Here is a 25,033-nt window from a genome sequence, read left to right as displayed (position 1 = left end):
TATAACTGAAAAGGAAGAAAAACACAATTTTTTGGCAGAAAACATGACTGATTCTTTGAAAACCCAAGAGAAATTATAGTGAAATTACTAGACTGAATTTAAGAAGATTCCAAAATCTAAATCAATGTATAATAATGAGTTGCATTTCTTCATACCAGTAAGAAATTGTTAAAAATGTAAATCTTAAAAATATATCAATTACAATGTTATCAAAAGTACATAGCAGGGACGCATAACTGCGTAAGTAGCTCAGTGGTTGAGCATCTGCCTTTGGCTCAGGGCGTGATCCTAGAGTCGCAGGATGGAGTCCCACATCAGATCAGGATCGGTGCATGAAGCCTGCTTCTCCCTCTGCCTGTGTCTCTGCCTCAGTGTGTGTGTGTGTGTGTGTGTGTGTGTGTGTGTGTGTGTGTCTTTCATGAATAAACAAATTTTTTTTTTTAAAAAGTACATAGCAATATTTTCATTTAACAAAGATTATAGGGGCAGCCCCGGTGGCTCAGCGCTTTAGCGCCACCTTCAGCCCAGGGCATGATCCTGGAGACCCAGGCTGGAGTCCTATGTCGGGCTCCCTGCATGGAGCCTGCTTCTCCCTCTGCCTGTGTCTCTGCCTCTCTCTGTGTGTGTCTCTCACGAATAAATAAATAAAATCTTTATTAAAAAAAAAAGATAAAAAGTCACTATTTTTGCCAGATTTCCCTGGTGCTTATCAATCAGCTTGATATTAACTATGAGTGAAACGTAAAGGCAGTCAACAGGACCCTTTCAGAATGTAGGAGCCAGCATCTATTTGATGCTCACAGAGCTATGGAGGCTGTTAAGTCAGCGTCCCAGCCTGAAGGTGAAACTTTTTGTTTCTATCTCTCATCAATGATAAATTCTATACGTAAGTCCTTAAATTAGAGTTTTGTAATATAAAATAACGTATCCTCCTCTGTGAAATTAAGACCAATAACATCCTTTCAGGGACTCAGACTGAAACTATTTCCCTGCTTCTTAATCTTTTAAAGTATGACCTATTCTCCGTTACTCAGGCATGAAATACAAACTAAGCCCATATTACCCGCCAGTGTCTATTATGCTTGCCGGAGATCGTCGCTGTCCAGGAGTTCACCACTAGCGGGAACTCATAATAAACCAGCCATGCACTACAATTTTAAGTAGTGATAAGCACGATTTACTGCTTTCCTCAAATTACGTCCTTATTTTACAACTCTTCAGGCATGTTTCTTTAGGTGTAGATCCTCAGATCTCAGCATCCCCAGAGGGACTCATCCGCTGCCTTTTCTCTACTTGCTTTGGCCTTCCCGGCTTTCCACCCCGCAGCCCTGCGAGCACACTTGACAGAGAGACGGACAGTACGGACCGGCCAATCCACGCCCGGAGCGTGGGTCCCGGAGGCGTTCCTCCCGCCCCCCGCCGCAGGCCACGCCCCCCGCGGGCCGGGAAGTCTTTTCCGCAGCTGCGCGGGGAGAGCCGGAAACGCTCCTCCGGAAGCCGGGAGCGCCGGCCCTGCGGGGCGGGGAGCTCCGGGGCCTTCCGGGAACGTCGCGAGGAACCTCGGCTTTGTCTCCCGCCCCACCGCGGCGCGGGGATTCCGGGGTCCGCGGAGGCGCCTCTGCTCCGCGCCTCGGGCTTCGGGCCGCCGCCGCCAGCATGTCTGGAGTCCGCGCCGTGCGCATCAGCATCGAGTCGGCCTGCGAGAAGCAGGTCCAGGAGGTGGGCCTGGATGGCACCGAGACGTACCTGCAGCCGCTGTCCATGTCGCAGAACCTGGCGCGCCTGGCGCAGCGGATCGACTTCAGCCAGGGCTCGGGCTCCGAGGAGGAGGAGGCGGCGGGCGCCGACGGCGACGCGCAGGACTGGGCGGCCGGCGGCTCCAGCGCGGACCAGGACGACGAGGAAGGTGAGGCCCGAGCGCGCGGCCGCTGCGGTCGGCGGCGGGTCCGGGCGCCCGCCCGGGAGGTGCGGGACGTGAGCGAATTCTGGAAACACCCGTGCTGGGGTGTTTGTACGGGGGCTTTGTACGGCTGGACAGTTAGGGCGCTGCCCGCCCCTTAATTCTCCTGCACGGCTTCTGGAGCTGAGGCATTAGAGACACTGCCACTGATGGGGCGTCCGGGGCTGTAACGGGGCACACTCGGTTAAGAGCCCTGCGGTTCCTGGCGCTGCCCTGCCGCTTAGTGTCGAGTTGCTTTGCTTCCTTCTGCAATTGGAGGGTGCTAACAACACCCACTGAGGAGAGAGAGCTCGGTATTGAGTGGAATACGAGGCAAGGGCTAACAGGTAGGCGGGGTCGAGCCGGTAGGTCGAGATTAACGACGTCTGAGGGGCACCTGGGTTGTTCGTGTTGAGCGTCTGCCTTCGGCTCAGGGCGTGACCCTGGGGTCCTGGGATCGAGCCCCGCATCGGGCTCCTCGCCCGGAACCTGCTTCTCCCTCTGCCTGTGTCTCTGCCCCCTCTCTGTGTCTCTCATGAATAAATAAACTAAAAAAAAAATTTTTAAAGGACAACTGAACATTTTGGAAGGATTTTAAGTAGACAGATGATTGTTAAAAAGATTACTGGATTCCACGTAGCAAATGGGTTACAGGGAAAACACAACAGAAGGGAGGTTGGTTAGCAGAGAATAGTAGAAAAAGTATGAGTGGGGTTTGGATTCTCGTTATGGTCAGGGATTAAAAAATACAATTCTGTGTTTGGGTATGTGCAACAGACCGCCTGTAAGTAGGAATTTAAAGATGGCATTTCGAGCCACTGGTGTTAGGACAGCTGGGGGTCCATTTGGAAGTAAAAAGTAAATACTGTCCCATACTTCACACTCGGATTACCTCCACAAGGATTGAAACACAAATGAAGAAAATAAAAGAAAAATTGGAAGCAAGTTATAGAACTTTGGGAGCAGAAAAGACCTTAAGCAAGATAGGGAGCACAGAAATTATAAAGCCAAAGAGAGATTAATGAGTGACATAACATTTTAAAGTAATAATGGAAAAAGGTGCCACAAAGTAAGAAAATAAATGAGAGACTGGAAAGTTTTTGTAGCATATAGGGCGCACAATGGTTGCTATCTCTGACATTCCCTGCAAACTGGGGGGAAAAAGGACAACTCACTGAAAAATAGCCCAAAGGTATAAACAGCTCACAGAAAAAGACTTCAGATCTTACTAGTAGGGAGAGGCAAATTAAAACATCATTAAAACACTATTCTCGTGCATGACATTAGCAGCAACTTAAAAGACCTAGTATCCAGTGTTGGGAATGTGAATTGGAAAAACCTTTTGGAAGATGGCTTAGCAGTTCACGATGTGTCAAAACTGTTAAATGTGCATCTCCTTTGACCCACTAAATCACAGCTAGGAATTTAACCTACAGAAAAAGTTGTACACGTACACAGATGTGTGTTTAGTTGTTTACCACTACTGGCAGTGAAACCAGCATACGTATCCATTACATAGGAATGGTTAAACTTACTGTACATCCATGCTCCAGAATACCAAACAGTGTTGAAAGAATGAAATAGAGCTATATGTGCTGGTGTGGAAGTATCTCTAGGACATAATAATTGGAGAAAAACACAAGTAATAGAAAATGGAAGTAAATATATGTAAGTGCATTGAAAAACATTTGGACATTTATGCCTCAGCTGTTAATATTGATTACCTCTGAGGAGGGGAGAGAATTAGGGGTGGGGAATAAGGGAAAACTTTTACTTTTTTACTCTCTCCCTTTGAACTCTCTGTAGTGAGCATGTATTGGTGAAATTTAACAAAATGATATAAAAGGTTGGAAGGGATGTTAACATTGTTTAATATGTGAATACTGCCACTTATAGGTCATTTTTACTTTTGTACTGTAATGTATTTTGAAAGTTCTCTCCAATTATTCAAGTTTTAAAAGCTGGAAGAAAAAGGTTATTTCAAAGGGTTGCATAAATCTTAAAAAATACTGAAATACCTCCCTATAATGTTGGAATGGAATGTTAGATTTAACCGTGTTTGTTTTGCCGTTATAGGAGTGCTAACTTAAATATTAAGGGAGATTCAAGAAAATGTGGACGGAATGGGATAAAACAGGAAACTATTTGAAATAAAGTCATTGTTTCTTCTTTTAGTACTTAACATCATCTAAATGAGATTTCTGTCTTCTAGTCAGTGTAACTCATACCTGTGAATTTCTTTTTTTCTTTCTCTTTTTAGGATTGGTGAAATTTCAACCTTCCCTTTGGCCTTGGGACTCAGTGAGGAACAATTTGAGAAGTGCCCTGACAGAGATGTGTGTTCTCTACGATGTCCTCAGTATTGTGAGGGATAAAAAATTTATGACTCTTGATCCTGTCTCTCAGGATGCACTTCCTCCAAAACAGGTATGTGTGGGCTTCAGTTGAATAATGGTACCATTTTATGAAGTCCCAGGACCACCTCTCAGGATGTGTGCCTATTGTCTCCTTTTCCTTTCATGCAAAATTAAGTCCAGATGAAGATCTAAAAGACAAAACCGGTTTAAAACAGCATCTCTTTTATCATTTTATTAATGGCCTTGTGACCCTTGGAAGAGTTAAGTTTCATTAATAATGTAATAAAGTTTTCTAGATTTTTTAAAGAGATTTATTTATTTGAGAGAGAGAGAGAGAGAGCAGGAGCATTGGGAGGAGCAGAGGGGGAGGGACAAGCAGACTCTGCTGAGTGCAGAGCCTGACATGGGGCCTCGATCTCATGACCCTGAGATCACAACCTGAGCAGAAACTAAGAGCCAGCTGCCCAAGCGACTGAGCCCCAAGGCACCCCTAAAGTTTCCCAGAGCGTAACAGATTTTTACGGCCTGGATCACTGGTCTGTAGCGCATTACACAAAAACGTGATGGTAAAATGGCTTTGGAGGCAGACCGACCTGGGTTCAAATCCTGCCTCTGCCCTCACTAGCCCTGGGTCCTTCAACAAGTGATTTTCTCAGAGCCTCGGTTTTCCCCTTCAACCTCTTTTTAGGGCCTGGTTAGAAAAGCTAGGCCAAATTATGGAAGCTACTGAAAGGTAGGTAAAATTGTTGAAGTTTGATGAAGACCATGTTCAGTTTTTGAATATTAGAAGACAAAAGGGAAAATGGATGAATTGGTGAATGAAGAGCCTGAAACTAGGGAGGCCACTTAGGCCACATCAGCACTTAAGCCTGATGCTTAAAACAAGCATCAGGTCAGTGACCAGGTTAGTGGCAAGGAGAGGAAGTAATGGTTGTTTTTACCCATTTGTAAGTGAAGTGAATTGAATATAATGACTCGTGGTAATAGTTTCAGAATCTAGAAATGTTATGCTGAAAGACTTCCTAAAGACCAGTCTGGTTCCTTTGTTTTACAGAGAGAAAGCTGAGGCCAAGAGAGATGTGTGATGTGTTCAGATGCAGTAAAGCCAGTGGTTAAAGAGCCAAGATGAGAACTCTAACACCTTATTCCTAGCTCACAGCCTTTATTACCTTCCTGTGCTCTTCCCGCATGGGAGTCTTCAGGAGACTAATATGGTCAGAAGATTACTGTGACATTTTATGAAACTTGGTGATTTTGACTCACGCAGTCAGAAGACTTTGTTTTATTAAACTTGGCTTCTTGGAAGTGTATCTGGTTACCACAGTACAGATTCGTGGTGATTACGGATATTTATGTATGTATATATAACATATATAGTATGATTTTTCATTAGTTTTTGAAAAATCAGCCTTTGGTGAAGTGCATCAGTTTTAATGCTGTGTGGCTTTAGTCTTTATTCCAAAGGCACATTAGTAGCTTGTCACAATAGAAAATAATTTTACAACTCTACTCATTGGGGTCACTTATTTATTCCAGAAATCAAGTATTATGTGCCAGGCATTGTTCTAGGGTCTGTAGACATAGTAGGTTTTACCATCATGTGGATGACATTCTAGCAGGGATTACAGACTTCCATGAGAAGTCTGAGTGCCACAAAAGGGTATACACGTGGATGGGGGTGGGCATTCGCACAACTTGACAGGAGAATCCCATCTAAGCTGGGCAGAGTTGGTATAAGTTCTGATCTGTAGTCCAGTGTGGTGTTTGTGGTTTGGCATAAGTTTGAGTGGACCAGAGAAATAGGTTAAGGTTGTTATTTTTCAAAAAACAATGTAATCTGCTTTTCTTTAATTTCTGAATTTTCTCTTCAGTAGGTATCTTAAGAGAATGTTGAAATCACTTAAAATTACAGAACTACACGCTTGTTTTTGACAGAATCCTCAGACACTGCAGTTGATTTCTAAAAAGAAGTCACTCGCTGGAGCAGCGCAGATCCTGCTAAAAGGGGCAGAAAGACTGACCAAATCAGTTACTGAAAACCAAGAAAATAAGCTGCAAAGAGACTTCAACTCTGAGCTTTTGCGATTACGGCAACATTGGAAACTCAGAAAAGTGGGGGATAAAATTCTTGGAGATCTGAGCTACAGAAGTGCAGGTATAGATCACTGTTAAAAAACTATGCTTTAAAACTATAGTTTGTCAAAACTATAGGATTGATCGAAATGTTATATGTTCTGTAGTATGTTGCTTCTTAGTTATACATTACATTTTGAAGTTTTAATTTCTGTGCACAAAACTTGATAAGCTAAAATTACTTTTATCATAGCCTTATATAAATATATTTACATAATTGTATCTAAACTATTTATATAGGTGCCTTTAGGTATAATTAGCAGAATGTTTATTTTTATACGGATTTTTTTTCCCCAAATTTTTATTTAGATTCTAGTTAGTTAACATACAGTGCAATATTGGTCTCAGGAGTAGAATTCAGTGATTCATCACTTACATACAACACCTAGCACTCATCACAACAAATGCCCTCTTTAATCCCCATCACCATCTAGGCCATCCCCCACCCGCTTCCCTCATCAGTCCATCAATCCTCCATGCAGAATCTGTTATGGTTTGTTTCTCTTTGTTTCCATCGTCCTGTATATTCATCTGTTTTGTTTCTTAAATCCTCATATGAGTGAAATTCTATGGTATTTGTCTTTCTCTGACCAGCTTATTTTGCTTAACATAATGCACTCTAGTTCCACAAGTGGTTGCAAATGGCAAGATTGCATTCTTTTTGATGGCTGAATAATATTCTATTCATACACACGCACGGATGCACGCTTGCATCATATCTTCTCTATCCATTAGTTGGTAGACATTTGGGCTCTCTTCGTAGTTTGGCTATTCTTGATAATGCTGCTATAAACATCATGGTGCATGTACCTTTTCAAATCTGTATTTTTGTACCCTTTGGGTAAATACCTAGCAGTGCAATTGCTAGATTATAGGGTAGCTCTATTTTTAACTTTTTGAGGAACCTCCATATTGTTTTCCAGAGTGGCTGTACCAGTTTTCATTCCCACCAATACTGCAAGAGGGTTCTTTTCTCCACATCTTCGCTAACATCTGTTGTTCCCTTTGTTGTTAATTTTAGCCATCCTGAGAGGTGTGAGGTGGTATCTCATCATGGTTTTGATTTGCATTTCTGTGATGATAAGTGATGGTGAACATTTTTTCCTGTCACTTTGCCATATGGATGTCTTCTTTGGAAAAATGCCTATTCATGTCTTTTGCCCATTTCTTAATGGGATTATTTATTTTTTGTGTGTTGAGTTTGATAAGTTCTTTATAAATTTTGGAAACTAACCGTTTATCAGATATGTCATTTGCAAGTATCTTCTCATATTACATGGGTTGCCTTCTAGTTTTTTTGATTGTTTCCTTCATGGTCCAGGAGTTTTTTATCTTGATGAAGTTCCAATAGTTCATTTTTGCTTTTGTTGAAGAGCAGTAATGGGGAGAGTGGACATCCCTGTCTTGTTCCTGATGGTAGTGGAAAATCTCTGAGTTTTCCCCATTGCAGGTGATAGTAGTTGTGGGTCTTTTGTATATGGCTTTTATGACACTGAGGTATGTTCCATCTGTTTCTGAGGGTTTTTATCAAGAATGAATGCCTCATTTTGTCAAATGCTTTTTCTGCATTTTTTTTTAAAGATTTTATTTATTCATGAAAGACAGAGAGAGAGGCAGAGACACAGGCAGAGAGAGAAGCAGGCTCCATGCAGGGACCCCGACGTGGGACTCGATCCCAGGACTCCAAGATCATGCCCTGGGCTGAAGGCAGATGCTTAACCGCTGAGCCACCCAGGTGTCCCTTTTTCTGCATTTTTTAAGAGGATCATATGTTTCTTACCTTTTTTCTAATGTGGTGTATCATTTCAATTGATTTGCAAATATTGAACCACCCCTGCAGCCCAGAATAAATCCCACTTGATCATGGTGAATAATGATACATTTAGCAGAAGGTTTAAAGAATGAGTATATAGATTTACACACCCAGAACCATACTTGACATTTAGTCTCAATCGGGCTTATCTGTAACCCTTAAAAACTAAGCATAAAAGGAAAAAAAAGAAACGTTTTTATTCTCCCTTATTCTTTTTTCTCCCTTAAGTCATCTAAGCTGTTTTCACATCCTAGGTAAAGAGAGAAGGCCGTGAAAACACTGCCGCCTTTTTTTTTTTTCCCATTCAACCAAGGCTGCAGGAATGGATTGTGTTGGCATATGCCAAAATTTGATGATCTTGAATTCGCATCTTTTTGTATAAATTCTATGTTGATCTGTAATAGGTTTCTGGAGATTATCATAGTAGTATCTTGTAAACTGCTAAGGTATATTCAGGAGGAGCTACATAGTAAAAGTTTACAAGTTTCACAGCTCAGTAGAGTAAAAGTTTTGAATGTCAAAGGATGAGGCAAGGAGTCCTGGCTGTGATCATTGTGATAACAGTAGTAGAGTGATACTTTAAAAGGACTCATTTGCCAAAGTAAGCCATCATTGTCCCACAGTTAATAGCAGGCAGGTTTAAATCAATACTGAAGCCCCTGTCTCCGCATTGATGTGAATTGAGGAATTCTGAACTTTGAAGGTAATATCCCACTACAAAGATGAATTCAGATGGCAAAGGCTTTTTTCTTTTCTTTTTTTAACATTTAATGGGTGGTCTGTAGAAGTAGTTCTTTCTGGCTCTGGACATTTTAAGTTCTTTTCAACAAATAGTTATATGCAGGTACTTTACCCACTTTCTCTTTATGGGACTATTACTTATGATTATAAAAGGACTTGATTACATTCTGTTTTTTGTTTGTTTGTTTGTTTGTTTTTTTAAGATTATATTGGGCAGCCCCGGTGGCGCAGCAGTTTGGCACCGCCTGCGGCCCGGGGTGTGATCCTGGAGATCCAGGATCGAATCCCGCGTCAGGTTCCCTGCATGGAGCCTGCTTCTCCCTCTGCCTGTGTCTCTTCCTTCCTCTCTCTCTCTCTCTCTCTGTGTGTCTCAATAAATAAATATTTTAAAAATTAAAAAAAAATAAAGATTGTATTTATTCATGAGAGACGCACAGAGAGAGGCAGAGACACAGGCAGAGAGAGAAGCAGGCTCCCCAAAGGGAGCCCAATGGGGGACTTGACCCCAGGACCCTGAGATCATGCCCTGGGCTGAAGGCAGGCACTCAACCGCTGAGCCACCTAGGCGTCCCTACATTCTGTTTTAATTGCAAGATCTTGAACGTCTTCCTATGTTACAAAACAGCAGGTACATATAACCACCTGCTCTTCACATCATTCAGCAGCCCAGAATAACTTACTCAGGCTTCTGAACTACACAGAAAAGTATCACATAACAATCTAGGAACTAGTTGAAAAAAAGGCGATATTTTGTTCTTCTGGCTGGATTCAGAACACTTAATTTGCAACCTTATTACAGAGGCTTAGCTCCAGAAGTGTTTAATCGCTAAGGCATAAATCTGAGGAAGTACTTTCTAGAAGTACATCCATTTTATCAGTTTTATCAGCCAAATCCCATTAGAATAAAACAGTTTGATGGCCCATGAAGTTCATAGTATGATACCATTAAACCAAGAAGTCTTTCTTTCTTTTTTTTTTTTTTTGAGGTTAACAAAACTTTATTTCCGCCTCCTTTCTTCCCTTTGCTTACTCCCCCCACCCCTTTCCCCCAAAACACATTTTTGGTGGGGTTTAATTTATGATTCAGTGATACAATATTCAGTGAAATATTATTATACACTTAATGTATGTTAAAATAATGTGTTGACTGGTTCCTGTGTTTAATACCCGATTAGGATCTCTCTTTCCCCATCATGGTACATTTGAAGTAATAAAGAATACAGATATTGATCTGGATAAGAAGATACCTGAAGATTACTGTCCTCTTGATGTTCAAATTCCTAGTGATTTAGAAGGGTCTGCCTATATCAAGGTATTTGTCAAGTATTTAAAATACTTAATTTCTTATTAGCCCAGAAGCTAATTTGCTAACACTTTTTCATGTTTTTATTGTCTCATAGGTTTCAATACAAAAACAGGCTCCGGACATAGGTGATCTGGGCACAGTCAACCTCTTCAAACGACCTTTTCCCAAATCCAAACCAGGTGGTGTGGTTATGCTCTATCCTATAGCTTCTGGTTCTGTCTGAGTTTACACTCCCAAGTAAAACTGATAATAAATGTAGAGAGGAAAATAGGTACTTTGGAGTAAGAACATTTGGAAATTTATTATTTATAATCTGTTAACATTAATGGACACCCGTGCAGTTTTTTTTTTTTTTAAGATTGAACATCTTCACCAATTTCCTCTGTGTAAAAAAAAGGAAAATTTTTGTATTTTAGAAAGGATATGCTCTAATGTAGTATTTTCTGAACTTTTCATTATACGAATTCAGATTGCGATTTAAGCCAATTCTTGCATAATATATTTAGACAATTGATACATCCAAATATTCCCTTTCTTTCAGGTTCCCCACATTGGCAGACAAAATTAGAAGCAGCACAAAATGTTCTCTTGTGTAAAGAAATTTTTGCCCAGCTCTCCCGAGAAGCTGTTCAAATTAAGTCACAGATCCCTCACATTGTGGTGAAAAACCAGATTATCTCTCAACCCTTCCCAAGTAAGAGCAACCAGCCCTTTTGGGTTTATAAGTAGGACTTTGTGGTTTGGGGAACAGAAAAGGGGGTAACTATGTATTTGGCTGTGTAGGGGGAACAGTAAGAGCAAAGAGGTGGCATTCTATCCACAATGGCAGCTCATAAAGCATGCAGAACAAACCACATTGCTAATTCTATTCTGTGTCCTAAATAGTGTGACTCTTGGATTTTGAATAGTATATATTAAACATTTGTACTAGCAGTGCTCTTATTCAGCAACAATAGTTTCAGGTGTCTATGCTAACAACGTTTGTAGAAGATTTTCATGGATCCTGTCTTACTGTCTAAATGAGATGTCAGTCAGACAGTGATTATTCAGTACCCATAAAATTCCTAACTTTGGAGGCATTGGGATTTTAATTATATTACTCGAGCAGTAGTTAGGGGCAACCCCAGTGGCTCAGCGATTTAGTGCCGCCTTCAGCCCAGGGTGTGATTCTGGAGACCCGGGATCGAGTCCCACGTTGGGCTCCCTGCATGGAGCCCACTTCTCCCTCTGCCTGTCTCTCTCTCTCTCTCTCTCTCCCCCTGTCTCATGAATAAATAAATCTAAAAAAAAAAAAACAGCAGTAGTTAGCTGTGCATTTGTTTTTTATATAAGTTCTGAGACGTATCTTCTTGGGTCTTGTCAAAGGAATGGGTTTTTAGAAGTGAAAAATTGCATCCTGGTTTTCATGGCAGCAAGGAAGAGTATCTGTCTTCTGAACGTCAGTAAGACCAGATACCAACTCTGTGTTTGTTTTTCTCAAAAACAGTGTTGGGTTTTGTTTTGTTTTTTGTTTTGTTTTGTTTTTTTAATTTCAAGGCAAGAAGAAACTAAATATACAGCTTCTGTTCACCTGTCTTTCACTACAGCTGAAGGTGAACAGCCACATTGTAGGTCAATAGAATTTGAAGTGTTAAAATACATAGTAGTTTACTCACAAATAGTCATTTTGGCCTGGAAATGTTAATCATGAAGCCTGATCTTCAGGTTTAGAATAGGTCTTTTGAGAATGGACTGTGATTATACTTTATGAAGACAATTGTGTTTTTCCATGTCTTAGGTTATCTGCATCTGTTTTATTCCTTTTTATAAATAGGCTTACAGTTACTGATTTCTTTGTGCCATTCCTCAAATGATAAGAAATCCCAAAAATCTGCTACTGAGAAGCAAAGTCCAGAGGACCATCTTTATGTCTTAGAGCATAATTTGCATCTACTAATTAGAGAGGTAAAGACAGAAATGTTTCTTTTTGCATTGTGGTAAGGCTATTTGGTGCAGTGAATATGCACAGTTCCTTTCTGCGAAGTCCTCATTAGTCTCATGGTAATGACATTCACTGTCTGTGATGTGAGAGATCCTTGCTCAATGCTGGAGGAATACACGGATAATCAGATTTATCAGTCTCTGTCCCCAAGCGTAGCTTGTAGTGGTAGAAATATACCACAGGTTCTATATAGGCATGTAAAAAAAGCATGCAGGGTGCAGAGGGAAGAGTGATTCTGATAGTGTGATGGGGAAGATGTCTTGCCAGAGCCTATGAATAGGATAGTTGTGTTATTTCAGGATGCATTCTACTTACAGGTTATCTAGTTCTGTGTTTCCAGAGAGCTGGTTCACAGTTTAGGCTAATTTCAAAAGAATCCCATGAGAAACTTAATAGAAGTGTGTATTCCAGCCTCCCCTGCCTTTAATATATAAGTATTAGTTGTTTTAAAAAAATGTTTTTAAAATTTGTAACTTTATGGTGACTGATATTAGCTAGACTTGTTACGAATCATTTTACAATAAATACTAACATCAAATCATGTTATGTGCCTTAAAGTAATATAAATTATATGTCAATTATACTTCAATTAAAAATTAATAAAAAATGGCTATTCTTGTTACAGTTTCATAAACAGACCTTGAGTTCCATCATGATGCCCCATCCAGCAAGCGCACCTTTTGGTCACAAGAGAATGAGACTTTCAGGTCCTCAAGCTTTTGATAAAAATGAAATTAATTCACTACAATCCAGTGAAGGGCTTCTGGAAAAAATAATTAAACAAGCAAAGCATATTTTCCTGAGGAGCAGGTAAGGATGAACAAAGTCACTGTTTTTCTTTGAAACTACAGTCCTTTTCCTTTATTGTTAAAATCATACATGCTCTTTTTGGCACACAGTAACTTTTTTCTGGGAGAAGGAGGGTGGCTGCAAGGTGAGAGTTTGTAGCTGGGGATGGTCTGTCAGGTTTGGGGAAGAGGCCCATGTGACCTTTCCAGATGGTTTTTAATGCTGGCTACAGTTCTGTTGTGTTTTTCTTGTTTTGTTTTGTTTTGTTTTAAGATTTTATTTATTCATGAGAGACACAGAGGCAGAGACATAGGCAGAGGGAGAAGCAGGCTCCATGCAGAGAGCCCGATGTGGGACTTGATCCCGGGACTCCAGGATCACACCCTGAACTGAAGGCAGAAACTCAACCGCTGAGCCACCCAGGCATCCCCTGGCTACAGTTTTGAAAGACACCTGACTAGGAATATGCCCTAGAACTGCTCACCTTTGTCAGTGACCCATCCACCAGATACTTGTTCCTGAACTGATTTTAATCTTCTTTTGCAGTTTCCCAATTTTTGGCTGCCCCACATTTCAGGACTCTGGAAGGCACTTTCCTGTGTGTTGACTTATCTAGCTCTTGTTCTCTGGCAGAGATGGTGGTAGCCCATTTTCAATGATGAGAGGTTGAAGTCTACAGACATGTGTAGCTTGCTCAAACAGGCTAACGAGTAGCAAAATCAGGATCTGTGCCCAGGTCTGTGTAGCTCTGAAGCTCATCTCACTTCTGTACACATTTACAAAAGAACTGTGCATGATTGGACCTCAGTGTATCTTTTTCAAAAGCTAGAAGTGCTCTTGATTTTATTTTTGGTCCTTGGTGAAGAGGGCTGTTGGTAACTTCATTCAGAATTGTGCTTTGCTAGAACAACAGACTTTCACGTATGGGCTCACTCTCCTATCGGTGATAGTTTTTTGGGCTCACTCTCCTATCGGTGATAGTTTTGTTTTGTTTTTGTTTTTTTTTTGATTTTTAGTTTTTCCCTGCTAATACAAGTCATGATTTTAATAGCACATTAGTTTGTAGTCTTCAAGTGAAAACTTAAATCTGAAGCTTTTAGTAAAATGAATTAGGAAGGCATGTTAGAGAAGACAGCATGGTGCCTTTGGGGTAAAGAATGTGTCTAAGCCAGGGCTTAGTCACTTGCTAACTAACTTCGTTTTCATGTCTGTGGCCCTCCACCTTTTTCTCTTTCAATTAAGAATACAGGAGGCTGGTCTTAGGATCAAGTTAAATAAAGTATGCAGAAGTTCCTTATAAACAATAAAATAGGGCAGGCCTGGGTGGCTCAGCGGTTTAGTGCCTTCAGCCCAGGTGTGATTCTGGAGACCCAGGATCAAGTCCCACGTCGAGCTCCCTTATGGAACCTGCTTCTCCCTCGCCTGTGTCTTCTGCCTCTCTCTCTCTCTTTCTGTATCTCATGAATAAATAAATAAAATCTTTTAAAAAAAATAAACAATAAACAATAAAATATGATAGGTTACTGTTGTTACTTTCATTTGTGCATTTTAATTATAACCAAAAGGGGCATGAAAGTAGCTGTTTTTAGAACCATTACACATTTCAGAGTTACAGTTACAGTCTTGGAAGCAGACCTTTTAAAATGTTCCCATTTCACCCCATTATAAAGATAATGTTCCAGTGTATCAGCTTCATTCGTATAAATACCATGCACAATAAGACCTACTATTAACATGCTTCTGTGTTTTGATATATATGCGTCAGAGTGTGTATCTTTAAAAAAAAAAATATGCAATCATAAAATTTTATAGCCTGCTATCACTTAATCTTGTAAATCTTTTTCATCTTTTGTTAAATGTTTTTCAGAGATACTTTACTAGCTATGTAATAACCCATTATGTGAATATTCTCTGATTTCTTTACCAATTCTTAATTGCCAGATACTTTATATTTCCAGTTCGTTGAAACATAATACTAAGATGAGCAGTCTCCTATACATATCTATGTGCTGTAGGGATATTTTTTTTTCTAGATTTTTTTTTTTTCATGCATCATGCTCCTGCAGGAGCCTGATGTAAGACTCGATCCCAGGACCCCAGGATCATGACCTGAGGCAAAGGCAGACGCTCAACCACTGAGCCACCCAGGCATCCCCACTGTAGGGATTTTTGAAACACTCAAGGAAACAAATCACAGAAAAGGAAGAGAAAGTTAAGGGATCGAAAGAAACCAGTATTAGAGCAGAAGCATAAAAGAACATATCCCAAGCCCGTTTATGTAAGTGCCCCTTGTCCTCAGTGGCTGTTTGCATTTCTTCCTGCTTTTCCTTCTCTTTCCAGTCAAGTGCTAGAATCATGTAACTGGAAACCAAGAACCTCCATAGTTGGTTGACTTTCATGATTTGTGCTTTGGTGCTGGGCAGTGGCTGTTAATTAGTGTGGATAAGATAAGGAAAGAAGGATTACTGGCTCTAGGGTTACACTCCAAGGTTTTTGGCTGTGGAGTTAGACTGCCAGTTTTGTGCCCAGCTCCCAGCTGTATGACCTTAAGGAAATTACTAAGCATTGCTAGACTGAAAAATAGGGATGAAGGTGGTATGTACTCGACAGGGTCATTAATGAGATGAAAAGATAGGACTCATCAAAGCACTTATTCCAGTCTTTGGTGCATAAAAAGGACTGGAATCATAACCTGTCATGTGTACATAGCATATTTATCTTTCTTGGAGTACAAGGTTTTTGTTGTGCAGAAACTCTGGCTTCTCAGGAAAAGGGTTTCTCATTCTGCGACTCTAATGGGCCTCAGCTGTGAGCATGTCACATGTTACTAGGGACCAAGCACTGCCATCTGGGAGTGACTTGCATTCTTTTCAGAGCTGAGGTTTGTCCCCTAAGCGTGCCCTTCTGATAAGCTTTCCTGAAAGAAAACAAACTGGAGTTCATAGGAAGGTGAGCACATACTGTAGTGTGGCCCTGAGCATCCTCGTGGTGGGCGCCCCAAGGAGGCTTTCATCGCCTCTGACCTCCTCTGACTTTTCTTTTTTTTTTTTTTTTTTTTTAAGGAAAAACTCTTTGCTTTTCAAATGTAGTACTTTTGAAAAGTAGTCCTCTCATTTTCACATAACTATAACACTGATAAGTGGTTTATAAACTATTTTATATGGTGACTTTTTAAAAATGTCAACCTCTCTTCTTTAAAAAAAGGACTGCTGCGACCATTGACAGCTTAGCAAGTCGCATTGAGGACCCTCAGATACAGGCACACTGGTCGAATATTAATGATGTTTATGAGTCTAGTGTGAAGGTTTTAATCACATCACAAGGTTATGAACAGATATGCAAGTAAGTATCAAAAATAAGTTATTTAAAATGTTTAGTTGCTTTTTATATGTTGATTGCTGAGTGATTTCATTGAGATTTTTGGATTTTATTTGCTATGGTGGCATAACATTTCGGTAAATTGTATTAACTGTAGAGTATAAGAATAAGAGATCAGAATGTCTAGAATAATCTCTGTTAGGTAAATGTCACTCGTTTGAGTTGTGGTAAAAAAAAAAAAAATTTTTTTTTACCTGGTCATTGAAGAGGAAGCTGCCACACCTCAGAGTGATCTGCTTTAGATGTTGCCTAGAGGCTGTGGTGGTGAGTCTGGGGTATTTGTGAAGTGAATAGGGCTGTTTAGATTACAGCCTATATTCCATATATTGGCCTAAAACAGCCTCAGTTTTGTAGATTTTTCATGGTGTGAGGCTATACCTATGTCTAACCTAGTTCATGATTATGCCCTTAAAGTAGGATTGAGAGGGGGGTGAAATGACTTTTGACCCCACCATTCACAGAGAAGCATTCTGTTTGATTTACATTCACAAATCACAAGCTGATATACAGAGAACAAATTGTTGGTTGCCAGAGGTGGTGGAGGTGGGGTGAGGGTCAGAGACAGAATGGGTAAAGGTGTTCAAAAGGTACAAACTTCTAGTTATAACATACAAGTTCTGGGATGCAGTGTACAACGCAGTGACTAGTTGAGAATACTATGTTGTATATTTGAAAGTACCAAAAGAGTAGGTCTTAGAAGTTCTTATCACAAGAAGAAAAGAAAAATGGGGAAGCGTGTGAGGTGATAGGGGTCAACTGAACATACTGTGATGGTCATTTCACAATATATATAATAAATCACAATATATATAAATCATTATGATACTCATGTACCTTAAGCTAATCAATGATATATATCAGTTACATCTTAATAAAATGGGGGGCGGGGCATGGTAAACAAAGTTAGTAAAATTAGGAAGTAGCCATGAATGGCATTTTTTTGCCTCCATCTGAGCCTCTTGGAAATTTGACAATTGGCATGATACAGTTTTAGTGTCCTTCCCCAGGTCAGTCTGAGAGAACCACTAGCAAACATTTATCAAGGTCCATGAGTACCTGTTATTTTTCAAACTTCAGTGTTTATTTTAGGCAGACTGACTAGCTGCAGTGGTCTCTAGTGAGCAAAACACACCAGAAACAAAATCACTACCCTTAAGTGTAGGGGGGTATAATACCCTTAAATTGCTCCTTTTTTTTTTTTTTTTTTTTTTTTTAAGATTTTATTTTTTTATTCATGAGAGACACAGAGAGAGGCAGAAACATAGGCAGAGGGAGAAGCAGGCTCCCTGCGGGGAGTCTGACGTGGGACTCGATCCTGGGACTCCAGGATCATGCCCTGGGCCAAAGGCAGACGCTCAACCACTGGGCCACTCAGGCATCCCAAATTATTCTAATATCAAGGCTTTAATTCACTATTTTTTAAAAATGAAAAATAGTCCATGAGCATGATTTAAAAGATGGGACATAGAAAAGAATACACAATGGAAATAAGTCTGGAAAAGATGGTGGGTAAAGGTGGATTATGGTTTTCTTCCCCTATACCTAAAGAAATAATTGGGGTGATTTGGGGCATGGTGGGAGAGTAGCTGTTGAGTAAAATAAAACAAGTTTGGCATGCATTTTAACCGTTACAGCTGGGTGATGGGGCCATTGGCTTTCATTATATTAACTTTCGTGTATACTACTGTTTATATAGAGTCCTATAGTACTATATACTTTGTGTTTTAAAATTTCCATAATAAAATGTTAAGAGAGTGAGCACAAAGAGAGTGAGAGTGGAAAAGGAAAGAATCATCAATTTTGAGTTATTTACATTTAGGACTAAGACCAAACAAATGTGAGATTATGGCTATAGGACCCAGTGGTTCTAAACTTCTGTGAAGAAGAGTTAGTGATAATGTGGTCTTGACAGCATCAGGAGGGAAAGAAAATCCTAGAACACCCCTTTCTTCATCTTTTATACCTGAGGTCAACTTACTCTCCTTAAAGTTGAAAGTAATTCTCTTGGAACTTCTCAGGAGTAATCACATTTCTTTTTTTCTTTTTTTAATTTGAGAGAACATGAGCCATGGGGTGGGGGTGGGGCACAGAAGGGGCAGAGGAGAGGGAGAAGACTAACCCACTGAGTGAGGAGCCTGATGCAGGGCTCCGAGATCATGACCTGAGCCAAAGTCAGGCACTTAATGGACTTGAGCCACCCAGGCACCCCCAGAAGCAAGCACTTAAAATATTTTTCTATGCCTTCTTCCAGGAAAGTCTACATTTACAAGCATATATAACCTGCTTTTAAAACTACAATATTGTGTGCTTTAAAACATTGAGACATAACTTGATGGGATGAGCACTGGGTGTTATACTATGTGTTGGCAAATTGAATTTAAATTTAAAAGATGTAAAAAATAAAATTTTTTTAAAAATAAATAAAATAAAATATTGAGACATAATTCACATAACCAAAAATTCAATATTTTAAAGTATATAGTTGAGGGGTGCCTGGCTGATATAGTCAGTAGAGCATATGACTTTTTTTTTTTTTTTTTTTTTTTTTTTTTTTAAGATTTATTCATGAGAAACACAGAGAGAGAGAGAGAGAGAGAGAGGCAGAGACACAGGCAGAGGGAGAAGCAGGCTCCATGCAAGGAGCCCGATGTGGGACTCCATCCTCGGTCTCCAGGATCACACCCTGGGCTGCAGGCGGCGCTAAACCACTGCGCCACCAGGGATGCTGGAGCATATGACTCTTAATCTCTAAATCTCAGGGGCATGAATTCAAGCTCCATGTTAGGTGTGGAGCCTACTTAAAAAAAATAAAAAACATTTTACAGTTCAATGGTTTTGAGTATATTCCTTATGTTATATAACCGTCATCACTATCTAATTCCAGAACATTTCCATTGTCCCAAAAAAAAACCCTATACCTATCAACAGTCATTTCCAATTTGTGTGTGTGGGTGTTTTAGTAGTATTGGTGAATACTACTAAATACTCCTTATCACTATATCAGATTTACTTCATTCTTTAAGCTTTATTGTGTTTCATTATATGTACCATGAGGTTTTTTTTAATATTTTATTTATTTACTCATGAGACACACACAGGGAGAGAGAGAGAGCGCGCGAGAGAGAGCCAGAGACACAGGCAGAGGGAGAAGCAGGCTACCTGCGGGGAGCCTGACATGGGACTCGATCCCGGGTCTCCAGGATCATGCCCTGGGCCAAAGGCAGGCACTAAACCACTGAGCCACCCAGGGATCCCCGACCATGACTTCTAATCAGCCTTTTGCTTCTGAAAATTTTAGTTGGATGCCAGCACAACTTTTGCATGTTTAGATATATCTGTAGGGTGAAGTCCTACAAGTGTAATTGCTGGGTCAAAAGATAAGAACCTTTAAAATTTTTATTAATGTTACCAAATTGCTTTTCAGAGTGGCTGCCACAACTATGCTCCTACCAATAGTAATCAGAATTTTTTAAATTTGGTTAAGTTTATGAGTTTTGTCTTTTGAAGCTTCTGAATTCTGTGGTTTTCTTTGAAAGAAATGTGTAAACTTTTACTGTGTCAAAATTATAATTTTATAGGGATAATTGCCAAAATGTTTTATCCCTAAATGTTCACTGTAAAGTCTAAAAAACAGGTACTCTCAAATGTGGAAAGATAAGCATTGTTCATCTAGGTGGTTAGATTTGAGGAATTTCACATTTCTTGTACATGTCATATACTAATGCTAAAAATTTGTGATTGGTTTGGAAGAATGTCATTGTCATGTTATTTTATGGGTTTCTTTGTTTGATGTAAGCCAATTTAATGTAGTACTACCTCTTCTGACTTGTTTGCTGATTATTTCAAGAGAGGCCATAGACATAGAATTAACAAAAAGCTTTTCCCTTTAAGCTTTTCCCTTTTTTTTTCTTTTTTTCTTTTTTTCTTTTTTTTGCTTTTTCCCTTTCTATATGAGAATTTGCTCCTTGGTTAATTCTCTAGCTGTTGTCCCCTAGTAACCTGAGAAGAAAGGATGCCATCTGGGTTACTAGGCAACATTACTTTTCACAAAAATGATCCCAAACTGGTAAAATAGATTTGGACTGGAAGAGATTAGAAATGCCTGACAGAGATGCTTTTCGATTTCCCCAGATGAGGTGACTTCTGAAACTGGGCAGTATTTTTTGTGGAGCCCCAGGAAACTGTGCCTATGGAGTTGTTATGAGAACATGTGGCTCCTACAGGGAATGAGGTTTCTAAGTCAGTGTGGGCCCCATATGTGCCCAGCATAGATCTCCTCTCACTGCAACAAAGGTGGAAGGACTGCCAGAGAAGAGGAGCAGTGGATGATGGTTGGCTGGCAGGCTGTGCTTCTTCTCCTGCATCTTTCTAAGCAGACCAGAGCTCAGTGGCCCAGGGGAGGCTGTGGGATTCTGAGGGGTACGTTGACCCTAAGAAGACTCCTTTCCCCCTTAGGTGTTTGCACAGGTTCTCAAAATTAGTATTTTCTGTGTCTTTGATGTTAAGGTTTAATGTTTGTGGCTCAGTATAAGGTAATTTTGAACATTTCTGATTTTTAGTATGTGTGTCTATAAAGGTCCATTCAGCTGCAGTTAAATGTCGGAATTGAGCAGATCCGAGTGGTACACAGAGATGGAAGAGTGATTGCATTGTCTCATCAGGAGCAGGAGCTCCAGGATTTCCTTCTGTCCCAGGTAAGAGTTATGGATGGCAAGTCCTAAGTCCCTGCTGTTCATCACCGTTTAAAGAACAGAGTTCAAGTATATTAAATTTATAAAAAGAAAGCCAGTTTTTTTCTGCCATTTATCTAATATCTACATGTTACAGCCTCTGGGTTAATTGAAAAATGTTGATAAACTATCCTAGATTTATTTCCAGTTAGTTTAAGATGAAGGACCAGCTCTGAGATTACAAACTTCCTCTCATGTTAGCCAAACTTTACAACCCCTTTGGGACCACATAAAAGTGAAGAAGTATTAACCCCAGAAAACCAGAGAAGTGGAGATCAGATACAAAAATATAATGACCATTCTCCATGATAAGTGGACTATTTTACTTAAGCCCTACGAAAGAGTTCTTCAGTGTTCAGGGGCAGCATGGAAGGTGCTGGGTTCTAGTCCCAGCTCCACCACAAATTTGCTTTGCGACAGTAGACAAACTTTTGGACCTTTCTTTCCTGATCTAAAAAATGAAGAAGAGTATTTTTCCTACATTCTTCATGGAGTTGTGATAATCTAATGAAAAACTGAGTTGTGGGAGAAAGGGGGTAAGTTCAGAAATGCTAATAATATACCTTTCACAACATACACCTTTATATTTCACATAAAATTAAAAAAAAAATACTGATGCCCTCCATCCTGAAAGCAGTAATCTTTTATACTGATTAGCTTCTTTGGCGTCACGTAAATAAAATGCATTTGTGAGGTTTGGCAGCTCTTGGTTGGTTACACCTAAAATGACTTTGGTCACCCTAAGCATGAAAATATATTGGAAATATATTGGAAGGGTAGAATCAATGGGAAGGCTCGCAAATGGGCAGGGATCAAAGGAAGCCTCCTGGTGAGAACCACAGCCAGGGCAACGCCACCATTGCCGTCCTGACCCTACTGCCTTCAGCACTGGTGGCGGACTGCACTCCACATTGCCCCAGTGTATCATTCAGGATTATAACAGGAGCTAGGGGGCACGCTCAGTCATTTCACTAAGGATTTACAAAAGTGTGGGTGTAGGTGAACACCAGGGAAAGCTTGGTAACCTAATGCTAGTCATAACCGGGTAACCAGGCCTGGGGGACTCAGTGGTCAGCAGTCCTAAGCCAAAGAGATAAGAGGAGGGCTTGTGGGTACCCTGAAGGAGAGTCATGTGGAACACACCACTTTGAGAAAACCACACCTTCTGTCACAGGATACAACCTCACAGGGGAGGGGCACCAGGGGAATAAATGCCTGACCTTACTCCTATTATCTGAACCCCACCCAAAGCCCACTAATGTAACTATATGGGTGATCCTCCCTGGGCAGAGAAGGGTGGCGAGTAGATTTGAAGGGGAAACTGCAAGATAATCACACCCTGCTACTTTTGATGCTGCTCCACATGCTGTGATCCAGGTAGGAGTCGCCAGTCAGCCAACTCTAGATCCTGTTCCTGCAGTCATGCTGCCGATGGGCCTGGAGAATGAGTATCAGGCTCTTCTAGCCTCCACAGTGGAAGGCGGGATCCTCCCCACAGTAGTCACGGAGGAAGATTCCTGTACCAGGCAGTGAGCACCCCAACAAGAGTTTCCAGTCCTGCCATCAAGTTGCTGCAAAGTCAGTCTCCATGGTAGTTGTGCGTAAAGTTTCCTTTTTCATTCACAGATGTCACAGCATCAGGTGCATGCAGTTCAGCAGCTCGCCAAGGTTATGGGCTGGCAGGTGCTCAGCTTCAGTAACCATGTGGGACTTGGGCCCATAGAGAGCATCGGCAATGCGTCTGCCATCACGGTGGCTTCCCCGAGTGGCGACTATGCTATTTCAGGTACCAGCTGCTGCTTTGAATGGGAGGACACCTTTGGGAGTCTGGCCTTAGTCTTCACCTGTACTAGTTAGACGTACTTCAGAGTAATTTCTCTCTGCAGCGAGTTCATATAGGAGTTTGAGCATTTATTTGATCACGGTCCTTATTCAGAGCAACAGATAATTACTTCTCTTTCTAGTGATGATAAAAAATGTTTTGCTTGGTGACACATTCTCCCAAGAGCTCTGAAAACTGCCATCAGCATTGTTACTCCTGCAGTTCAAAATCTTTGATGGATAAATGCTTTGGGAAAAATGTACAGCTGCAAATAGGCAAGAGTCACATCTGATCCTAAAGATCCATCTGATGTAAAGGGATGGAATAGAGAGGAGAGGTGATTTTTAAGCACCCACAATGACTAGGGCACTTGAGTAAACAGACACATTATCTAGTAGAAAATTATGTGTGGAGTATTTGCAGGTTTAGTGTGGTCTTTTCTAATACCTGCTCTGTAAATACTTGAAAGAGTAATTTGAAAGTTTTCCCCACAGAATCACAGCTTGTGAATCTGCAGGCTTGATCATTGCTAGGTCCTTATCCATAAGAGTTTCAAAATACCCATTTCTTCTTTGCTGAGTAATGAAGCCTCGTTAAAACCTGAAGTTCTTTTTTTTATTATTTTTTAGATTTTATTTATTTATTTATTTATTTATTTATTTATTTATTTATTTATTTATTCATTCATTCATGAGAGACACAGAAAGAGAGAGGCAGAGACACAGGCAGAGGGAGAAGTAGGCTCCCTATGGGGAGCCCAATGTGGAACTCAATCCCGGGTCTCCAGGATCACGCCCTGAGCTGGAGGTGGCGCTAAACTGCTGAGCCACCTGGGCTGCCCAAAACCTGAGGTTCTTAATTCAGAATAATCTTGCCTTCATCTCTCCTAGTACTGATTCTGAATATTTGGGTTTCCTTATATATTGAGTGTGTATCAGATGTTTTAGAAAGAAATCAATTGGTTTTCTGAAAACACATAGGACATTTGACTTTCCTAAGCCAGAATTCATCTTGCTGTATTTTTATGGTACAAACAGTAATTCATGAATATTTATACCAACCTAGTCTATTATAAAAAGGCTTTTGGGGTTTTGGGGGGGGCTGGGTGACAAGCACTTTCAAATGAGATTTCAAGTTGGTAGAAAATTGTGGGACCTTTGTTTTCTAGTTTGGAAATTGACTGTATTATTTTTGTGTTGTTCCACAGTTCGTAACGGCCCTGAAAGTGGCAGCAAGATCATGGTTCAGTTTCCCCGTAACCAGTGTAAAGATCTTCCCAAAAGTGATGTTTTACAAGATAGCAAATGGAATCATCTTCGTGGACCATTCAAAGAAGTTCAGTGGAATAAAATGGAAGGTCGAAACTTTGTTTATAAAATGGAGCTGCTTATGTCTGCACTTAGCCCTTGCCTGCTATGATTTTTGTTTCCAGAACAGTTTCTAGATTATTTTTTTCCAGAGAATTTTCCAGAAATGGACATGCAAAGATGAACTTTAAGCACAAGGAGAAATTTTCCAAAGGAGTATTGTTTTAAAAAAAAATAATGAGCAAATGTTTACCTGGCATTTTGAAAGCTTTCACTTTATAAGTGACAAGTGCTTTGAAATGCAGAGGCTTATGTACAGATATATATGGTGTGGGAAGACACAAAGCAACTTTTTTATGCAATTAACTTGAAATGTTACTAATTTATGGGTTTGAATTCAACTTTTTAAATATTCCTTTGATGTTGACATCAAATAAAGCATATGGTTAAAAATTCCAGATACTCTCTGAACTCTTAGCAACCTAAATGAATGGTCTTTAATCAACTTGTCTCATTTCACTATTTGTTAAAAAGATTGCATAAGAATATTTAAGTACTCTTGTGACTCAGCATTCCTGCAGGCCTGCACTCACTGTAAGCAGCCAACCAGTTCCGCAAAAGGTAACAGACCACATGCCTGCAGGCGGGCCCATCCTCCCCTCTCTACCAGAGAGCCTGCACTGGTCTTAGCAAATCAGGTACCTCTTCCTCCAGTTGCTTAACGTGTGCTCTCAGCA

At 40.4% G+C, this 25,033-nt stretch overlaps 1 protein-coding gene across 1 annotated transcript; it reads left to right on the top strand.

The window, feature by feature from the left end:
- The first annotated feature begins 1,484 nt into the window (after positions 1 to 1,484).
- MED17 (mediator complex subunit 17) lies at positions 1,485 to 24,758 on the top strand. The gene is made up of 12 exons (XM_038568309.1): positions 1,485 to 1,906; positions 4,200 to 4,366; positions 6,232 to 6,451; positions 10,159 to 10,295; positions 10,384 to 10,468; positions 10,831 to 10,983; positions 12,103 to 12,233; positions 12,896 to 13,080; positions 16,264 to 16,401; positions 21,014 to 21,131; positions 22,794 to 22,953; positions 24,197 to 24,758. The coding sequence occupies exons 1-12, from the start codon at positions 1,657 to 1,659 to the stop codon at positions 24,406 to 24,408; spliced, it is 1,956 nt and encodes a 651-aa protein (XP_038424237.1). The 5' UTR covers positions 1,485 to 1,656; the 3' UTR covers positions 24,409 to 24,758.
- The last annotated feature ends 275 nt before the right edge of the window (positions 24,759 to 25,033 follow it).

This window comes from Canis lupus, chromosome 21, assembly GCF_011100685.1.
Source record: "Canis lupus familiaris isolate Mischka breed German Shepherd chromosome 21, alternate assembly UU_Cfam_GSD_1.0, whole genome shotgun sequence".
NCBI lineage: Eukaryota > Metazoa > Chordata > Mammalia > Carnivora > Canidae > Canis > Canis lupus.
The sequence above is the reverse complement of the archived record's forward strand: the minus strand, read 5'-3'. Positions and strand labels throughout refer to the sequence as shown.